Source organism: Chamaea fasciata, unplaced genomic scaffold (genome assembly GCF_029207755.1).
Source record: "Chamaea fasciata isolate MVZ Bird 193981 ecotype frontalis unplaced genomic scaffold, bChaFas1.0.hap1 SCAF_1, whole genome shotgun sequence".
Taxonomy (NCBI): domain Eukaryota; kingdom Metazoa; phylum Chordata; class Aves; order Passeriformes; family Sylviidae; genus Chamaea; species Chamaea fasciata.
In genome coordinates this window covers 27,536,135-27,545,358 of record NW_027094086.1, presented here as the reverse complement: position 1 = coordinate 27,545,358, position 9,224 = coordinate 27,536,135, and the positions used below count along the sequence as shown (strand labels likewise).

The window sequence follows — 9,224 nt, the reverse complement described above, 5'->3', positions numbered from 1 at the left end:
AATTAATATTAATGCTAAGATGTAAATGATTTAGTAAAGGAATCTACCAATCTTTAGCTTTTATTTCTGTAATGAAAATGATAAATAATTCCTATTGTCTTACTTCGTGCTTTGTAAGATTTCACCTTGAATTTGTATGTGTTGTTCTAAAATAGCTAAGATGCACCATATATAGTTTTCTTGGGATTTAAGAAGATCTCAGTCAACTTCTTCAAAGACTTTTATTAAAAATAAATTCATGAAAAAAAAAGGTAACAGATGGAAAGAAAGACAAAGTCTTTAAAACCAGAAGTTCTAATCAATGAGCTACTGCACACTAAGAATAATCCAGACAATTTTGTTTGAAGTGCGAAAGTGTATTTTTATAACCATCCTATTACGTATTTATTCACTTATTGTATCATAATATTGATAAATATTTGTGCTGTGATTGAGTCTTATTTCTATTATTGCAAGACTTTACACAACTTTCAACTGTGTTTTCAGAAGCAAGAGAGTATTTTACAGAATTTGCAAGTTTAAGAGAGATCCTTTGCACCTATAAAATCAGTATATGTACAAATTTACGTAATGATACAAACAGACACAAATATATATACATATTAACTTATTATGCTTATGCCATGGTTTAGTTGATGAGGAGGTCATGGGTTGGACTTGATGGTTTCAAAGGTCTTTTCTAACTTAGTTCATTCGGTGATTCTCTGAATCTGTGCCTATACATACATATATGTGCATGTTTGAAATATATGTGCATACATTTATATATGTATATGCATGCATGCACACCTATATAATATCAGGCCAGCATCTAAATTGTACTGTTTACAGTCTCAGTTAAACAAAATCCTCCGTTGGCTCTTATTTGTACTGAGATTAAATATCTGCCATTATTCACATTTGCCCTCAGCAGATCCATCAGCAGGACAGACTTCTAACAGCAGCTGTAAGTGGCAAGTAATTTTATCAAGAAATGCAAAACGCAATTTAAAATGTATAAAAGGCAGATAAACAATAAGACTTCCAAGCATAAACAGGAAACCATAAACATATTGCAGGTTTGGAGACCAGACTATGGGAACTAGAACTAGGAAGAAAGACATCGCCACCATCATAAAGGGAACTGGTAAAAATACCTGTAAGAGAAAGAAAAAAAAGTGGTTTAGGAAATAAATGAACCAACTGTGATTTTATGCCTCATTCACTAGAGTAACAATCTGTTCTTTGTCACAGTAGAGTACCACTTCTCATGCTGCTAGAAATTCACCATGGACAAGTCATCTGACTCTAATTCCCTATAAGAGAGGCATCTTAAAAATACTTGTTTAGGCTCCTTCTATTGTCGAGGGGGAGAGACAGGCAGTACTGGAAATCCATTTGTTCACATATGATATTGTGGGTTCCTATAAGTCTCTCAGGGCTGGGTGCCTAGAAGCCATCACAATAAGCATAGACTTCTAACCCAGCTTTCTGACTGCTGGAGTAAGGGAAAATTCAACATATCCTTAATGCCTGTGATTGTGTGAGGGAAGATGAGAGCAGATCAAGGTTTAATTAACTCTGAATGGCAATGGGTCCTATACGTTCTTGTTACTGCTCCAAACTGGTATGGTTTGACATTGTTTGCACATCTCACTCATTCTGCAAAGAACCATCTCATGTTTTCAAGTTCTCTGGGGCAGAGACCATCTGTTTGTTTCTCTTCTTTCTATAGTGAAGCAAAATTTTCAAATAAGGCTCTAAGCATTGAGATTATTATCTATATTTTTGTGACTATCCACTCTGGATTTGCACTTTTTCTATAACTTTTGCATGCTACCCAGGACTCAAAAAAAAAAAAAAAATCTATAAAAATATTTTGCAACTTAGATCCATTTACTTTGTATGGTCGGTGTAGATGAGGTTCTCGGTATCGAAGTACAATCAGGCTTGCACAGGTCAATCCAATCATAAGCCAGGCAGAAAATCCAAAGTAATTTGTTAACGTAATAAGGTCAGAGGGGATGATAAAAATTGATGCAATGATGGTTGAAAAAATCATGGCTGGTGCAGGAGTACAAGAGTGGACATTAAGCATGGATATTAAAAGAGGTAAATGTCCTGACTGACTTCCAGCATAGCTTAAGCGCCCGAGCGTGAACATGCTGCTGTTGAGGGCACCAAATATTGAGACAGCAACAGAGAGAGGAATGATCCAGGCAACAGAGGGGATCACTCGATCAGCCCAAGTGACTGCCACAGCAACTGCAAGAAATCAAAGAATAAGTGTAGTACAAATACCATGATCTGAATAACAGACTCAACAGGAACAAAACTTAAATTATAAGAAGCACTTATTATTTACCAGCAATGCCTGCTTTTTCCTTGCAGTAGTAAAACACTAATCCAATCCTAAGCGTATTTCTAAATTTCTATTTCTGGGCTAAACATTCCCTGGGACGATGACAGCAAGAAGGAGTGCTGTCTGCCAGAGCAAGCCTGGGAAACCTGCCCGGGCTAATGCCACAGTCATGGACTGCCCAGCAGGAGTGACCTGCATCTCACATCCTGCATCACAAACACACACACATGGGCAAGGAAAGACAATTAACTCCTTGGTCCCTGGCGTGACACGGTGGTGACACAATCTGCTGTTACAGGAAACTGCCAACAGGAGCAAATCTGTGTTCAGAGATGAGTTAACTAATGTGCTATTGATGAGATTTTGCTTTGGGTGGAACTGGGAAGTGTGAAAGATTGTTTCCAAACAAGAGGTATTCAATATTGCTTGGAAATTAGCTATAGCTGATACTGTAGTGAGGACAAGATTTAGTGGGTCTATAACCAAATGCCATGAGGAACATAGGTCTTGCAATGTCCTTTGCTGCATAGGAAGTTATTAGAGATGGAGAAAACAGTGCCCCCCTCCCTCAAAAAACAAACAAACAAACAAACCCCCCCCCCCAAAAAAAAAAAAACCCCACCAATGGTGAAGGAAAAAGAACAAGCAATGTTTGAAAAAGTGCTATAATTTTAAGGTTATCTTCTCAGCTGCCATAGATAATCACATTTCCCCTGATATGCATGGAGCTGGTCATGCCAGCTGGCAGCTGCTGTTCATGGATAGTCTGGTATTTGCTGCCTCCTTCATTGTAGCAGGCAAATGAACCATCTCTCCCAGCAGATGGCCTGACACTGGCTGAGCAATAATATCAGGTTACTGAGAGACAGGTACACTGTTCTCATTTTTATCAGTGAGCTTTTCTCATAGGAAAAAAAAAAAAAAAGGTTGATCCATCCAAATGAGGTATGGTTTTTGTCAGGCCTGTAGACAAGATCTCACAGCTCAGTCTCATTACAGTGGGATTTAAAATGTGCTGCTTGGGAAATCAAAGAGAAATACAGTTCCCTTTGGAGCTTTTCCTGGCCAGCTTATTGGTACAGGATCTGAGACAGGCTTTACATACACTAGAATTTTGTATAGGCTCTTCTAAGAAATCACAATATTTATCATGAATAATACACACCCAAAATGGCTACATTTTTGTGTCCATAGTATTTTCTATCCTTCTGAACATGTTAGACTTGTCCACCTCCTAAAGAGTAATGGCTTTATTCTGACACTCAAGGGAAGAAGGAGGAGATAAGATTAAAACTACAGGAAAACAAAGACTATCTCTATACTTGGGACCTGACTTTCACATTATTTTCCAGGTTTTCATACACTTCTGATGTCTTTTTAGACAGCGTAGGGAAAAGCCAACAATTTCAACAACCTGCCTGCATTCATCCAACTTGTGTCATACAGTAAAATTAAAGAATTCTGTGTTAAAAGAAAATGAACCCAAATTTCTGGACTGTGAAGTTGAATCAGATGGGTATGTCAATGGGCTAGTCCTTTTTAATCAAAAAAATATAATACATACCTGAGGAGACAATTTCCTTAGGTGTGAGAACAGTCAGATATGAGATGTTCACTAGTAAATAAAAAACAATTACTGCAGGAACAGCAGTCATCACAGTTAAGGGGATATTTCTGCTGGGGTTTTTCATCTCCTCTGAAAAATACAATGTAAAACAACAAATGAAGCAAGCAGTGTAGCTTCTAGAAGTGTTTTTCAGTGGTAAAGCTGTGCAGATTTTGACAAGACTGATACCAAAGTCCTGCCCCAGTCCCTTATCATGGCTGCTAAATTCTCTGCTTGTGAAGTCCTACAGTGGTTCTCAAATAAGTTAAACAATTTTATTTAGCTATTTCCAACTATTTTGGAAGTAGGGCTGGATGAATAGTTGATTGATTCAAAAAATGAGAAAAAGAGTGATAATTTCCCTTTGATTTGATTAATCATATTTGACTTACATTAGAAAAGTGATTTGGTAGGAAATATTCAAGTAGCCTTACTTGAAAGTCACTAGCTTAAACATGAAACTCTTAAGTCACATTATTTATTCTTACATCACCTTACTAATCCTGATCTGAAACTTATTGAGCATATTTGCCTATTCCTACTCAAAACCTTTCTCTTTGCTCTTATGTCAGGAATACATAAGTAACAGAAGAGACTGAAGGTATAGACGTAAGAGCAATAATGCAGTGGCTTTAAAAGGGGGCCATTCCCAGATGGATTCTGATGATTATTGTCTTTCCAAGGCAAAGATGGTGGAGGAAAACTGTTTAGTACTAAGCCTGATACCTTAGAACTACTCTTACCAAACAAGGGGAAAAAACCAAATTTTGCAGGTGAATAACTCGGGCACTGGCACACACTCCTGGGCATGTCATAGTCCCATAAAAAGACAGCTGGTTTTTAGAAGCCTAATCTCCATCAAAAAGGTTCTTTTTAATCTTTTTCACTCCTTCTTCTTGGTCCCCCTCCACTTCCCACTTCCCTCAGCATTTACAGACAATTTCCTGAGTATTACCAGCAAGTAACTGATAAAAGGGAAGAAGTGAAAAGTCAAATGTGCAGCTCATTTAAACTCTTTTTAGGAGGCAGAAATCTGTTTCTTCCTTCACATTTGATTTCTATCTTCTGCTCAGGCCATCCGCCTTGAGCCATGCTGGCTGTAGTGCACAAAGACAAGACTGAAGGACCACAATAGTGGAACTCAGATACTATCAGAGAATTTGGGATTTATTTCAGATGTAAGAAAGACAGTAATTTTGAGCTCAGAAGAGGATAATCACTAAAATTGCCAATCTAAATTTATCTTTCCATTTGTTTTGTTGCTTGTTGCATTCTTGCCAGCCAGCTGGCACCTGATCCATCAGCTGACGCTCACAGAAATGAAGTTATTGTTGAAGAATAGGAAACCCAGTTTGGTTCAGAACTATTGCATAGGTTACATCTGTCTAAACAGCTGTGCTGCCCAGTGTATGGCATTTATTAGTACTGCTGACTGATCAGAATAAATCAGTATTTTATCATAAATCTTGTATTTTCTCAGGTTTACAAATGCAAGTGCTTGTCTTCAAGGAATCCCTAAGGTTTCAAAACCATACTTTCCTGATTTATATAACTTTTTTTTTTTTAATTGCAGCCTATTTTTAAAGCTGGATTATAAAGACAGCAGTCAAGTTTTTAAATATTAACCAAATTTTCGCATTATCCTCACCACTGAACTTTGTGGTCTGCATTTAACACATTCAGTTTATTTAATGTTTTACATTATAGAGGTCAATGGATACAAATGGTTAAAGATATAACACCAATATCCACTTGCCTACAATGTAATTCCATGAATCTGATGATACTATAAAACTCCATTATTTAACTTGTGACATGAATAACATTGTGAACATCTCTAACTTTCACAAAAAAATGCTTGTTTATTACTGTCACATGTCAGCAAATACAGAAAAAGGGAAGCAAATTGATATTCAAAAACCTTTTGAATGTTAAATCTGAGTAAAAGTTCTCTGAAAAAAATTATACCACCTTGTATTAGACTTCAAAAGTCTATTTTCGAATGAAAATATATCCCATAAAATAACTCTATTTTAACAAAACTCAAAATTTATCTGTCCATGTTCAAATCAGCTGCATAACCTCAGATAAGGCACAGATATTTAAACAGAAACTATGTATGCACACATAGTTTGGCATAGATAAGTTAATACTTTCCTAAAAATACACTGACATGGACACTGAGAAAGACAAAATGCAAATTTTAAGGTATGAAAAATTCTGTTTACGCATGAGATTTGGAATTAACTATTATGATTTCTCTTGCACTTCCCTGGAAATGTCAGCTTGATTCTGCACAAAAAGCAGGAATTTTCCCTAGAGGGGAACAACGCCTCTTCTACCAGCCCCAACAAACACTCATGTAAAATGTGAAGAACCCTGTGGTCTTAAAGCAGAGACAAGTTCTCCCAAAACAAGCTGAGGAACACAAGAATGAGAACTGCAGAACTAAATCTAAAGAAGAGCATCAGAATACCTGCCATGTAATTGAGGGACCACCAGCCGCCATACGCATACAGCCCTTGGAAGAAGGCTTCGGCAACCTGTGAGGCGTTGGGGATCTCTGAGCCGAACATGTTCTCAAACCTGGCCAGACTGTCCTTCTGCCTGCCAATGAGGAGAACTATGCCTCCGACAGCAATCACAGACAAGGCCACCATCTTCAGCAGAGTGAAAACTGTCTGCACCCACGCAGCCATTTTGACGCTGAGGCCATTCAAAATCCCCAGGGACCAGAGCACAGCCAAGGCCAAGCACTTCTTCAGCACATCTGGTGCAGGACAAATGCCATAGAAAGGCTGGGTGGCATATTCAGCAAACAGCAAGGCTCGAGCAGCATTTGATGCTGGCTTGGTAAACGTCGATGTCCAGATAAATATGAAGGCGGGTACGGATCCAAGGCCTCTCTTAATATGGCTGTATTCTCCTCCGGAGAAGGGCAGAGTGGATCCCAGCTCCGCATAGCAGAGGGCACCCATCAGAGAAACCAGCCCAGATGCAGTCCAGATTGTTAGTGCAACGCCAACATTGAGTAAGGAATGTTTTAACACCCCTGTGGGAGACACGAATATCCCTGCTCCAACAATTGATCCTATAATAAAACTTACCCCATCAAAATAACCTATATTTTTTTTGAGTTGTATCTTCGCTTTTTCTTTTCTTTGCACATCTTTGGGGTCATTGTTTTCTCCTTCTCCCATTTTTCCTGTTTTTTTTTTCACAGCAGATTTCACTTTGTTGTTAGCAGACTGTCATAGCCCTACTTGCTAGTGAAACGTTAGAGGAAGTTTGGCTTAATCATTCAGAAAAGAAAGCATACTCTGGGTTTTGATGCCTCCTGTGTGAAGATAATTAACCAAATACTTCAAGAAACACTAGCAAATCATGTACATGTTGGTTTAATATGTACTCTAGAAATTATTAAGGTCTGAAGGTATTTTTAAAGAAAACAGCATAAAAAATAATGCAAGGCAAATGCTCACTTCTCAGATGATTTTCATCAACAGATTTCACTTTATGTACATTTTTAGAGACAACCACAGACATGAATAAATATGACTTTTACATCAACCCTAGGAAAAGAGGAAGAATACAGCAGCATGAGGACAGAAATCAACTTTCCTATATCATTGATAGTGACATGGACATTAGATGAGCAGTCTAGCACTATTTTTCCACCATCCCATATAGAAAATGGACAGTGATAATCAATGATCACTAGTATGTTTTGCCAAAATCTCATCAGTCACTGGGTATATTGGAGCTCGTTTATACTTCACTCATTAAACAGTGCCCTAGAAAGAAAATTACCAGTTTTGTTCCCAGTTTTTCCCTGACCACTCATTGCTAGACTAGTACTCAAGCATGTCCTAAGATGACATTAATCTTCACACACTCCTGTGAGGGAAAGAAGCTGTACCATAATTTTCATTTCTGCACAGGGGGTGTGGAACAGAAAGAGGAAGGATGGAAGCTCCCACCGGTGAGGCATGTGTCTTTTAAGGTGTGGCCGCTGATTTTTCTATATATTTATCAATCTGTGGTATATTTTGTGTTAGGAGCTTCTCTTCAATCAGATGTGGAGATATCATAAACTAATGAGTTTTGTACCAAAAAACGCAATTATTCTTTTTAAAAGATGTAGAGAAAAACGGGCAGAAAGCAGAAAACTAACTGAAAAGAAGCTCAGCAAGGACTCAAAGGGCTGTGTAAGTGCCTAAACTCCTAACTGCTAACTAAAAGTTCTTTCTTTTTGTCAGTCAAGTTGCAGAACCAGTTTTGTCCTGCAGGTCAAAGCTCAGCAGTGCAGTGAACAAAATTCATGCTTTTACAGGAGCTAACTTGACACAGTGGTTCACACCAGTCCTGAACAGCAGGATTTTCACTCACATACAAAATAAATTAATCTGAAAAGTTAGTTTACAGAATATGCCATTACGTAAGAAACCTTTGGCTAAAATAGGCACGTGCACAGACTATTCTTTTAATTGTTTCAATGACTTAAAGTGGGTTTCCTCACCACACAGAAGCTTTGCAGTATGGTCAGGGACAGAATCTACAGCTTCAGAGCAGCTTATAACCATAAGAAAATTCTTCCATTTTCTCCAAATCCCTGCAGTACTCAGTACTAAATACTTTCACCTTACAAAAATTATAGTTCTACAAGAGGCACACCTCTACTTACTAAAACTTGTATACATTTTAAATTGCATTTAATAATTTCACAAATTGTAGTATGTATCTAAGTATGCATTTACCATGAATTATTAATAATTCATAATAATTAAAATATTCATTCTTTTGTATTCATGATCAGGAAATCCAACATGGCATATGCTTTAAATGGTTAAAATATGTAATTTCTTATTTTATTTCAGTGTCTTTTCTGAATCTCCTTCTCTGTGAATACACACGTATATTTTGATATCCAGCAATCTTACAACCTTCTGTGTATTCTGCCATGTACAGCTGGATTTGGATTTGTAAATCAGTGTTACACTGAATGGCATCTCAAAGTAGAGATGCAACTGACTTCTTTCCACTGATCATCCTAGTGTACGATTTCTAGTACAACAAAGGCATTTACAGAATCCCCCAAAGAGCAGATTAATAAGGACTTTTTACTTCTGACAAAGCTCAGAAAGCCTCACTGAGGTTATATCACTTGGTGGCTGGGCACAGGAACAGGCTCCCCAGGGACGCGGCCACAGTTCCAAGCCTGACAGTGTCGCACAATGCCCTCAGACACATGGTGTGACTCTTGGGGATGGTCATCGA

The 9,224-nt window shown here is 37.8% G+C and overlaps 1 protein-coding gene across 1 annotated transcript; it reads right to left on the bottom strand.

Moving 5' to 3' along the window:
• Nucleotides 1-370: 370 nt before the first annotated feature.
• On the bottom strand, nt 371-7,232 carry SLC7A13 (solute carrier family 7 member 13). The gene is made up of 4 exons (XM_066179436.1): nt 6,424-7,232; nt 3,906-4,037; nt 1,880-2,244; nt 371-1,136 (listed from the first exon to the last, which is right to left on the bottom strand). Exons 1-4 carry the CDS (start codon nt 7,145-7,147, stop codon nt 891-893), a joined length of 1,467 nt encoding a protein of 488 aa, XP_066035533.1. The 5' UTR covers nt 7,148-7,232; the 3' UTR covers nt 371-890.
• Nucleotides 7,233-9,224: the final 1,992 nt, after the last annotated feature.

Bases quoted from the DNA above. Each gene is read 5' to 3' on its own strand.
- SLC7A13 (XM_066179436.1), bottom strand. From the start codon at position 7,147: ATGGGAGAAGGAGAAAACAATGACCCCAAAGATGTGCAAAGAAAAGAA. The intron at 4,038-6,423 runs GTATTCTGATGC...TGTATTTTTCAG, and splicing joins GTCCCTCAATTACATGGCAG to AGGAGATGAAAAACCCCAGC. The intron at 2,245-3,905 runs GTATGTATTATA...GATTTCTTGCAG, and splicing joins TAAGGAAATTGTCTCCTCAG to TTGCTGTGGCAGTCACTTGG.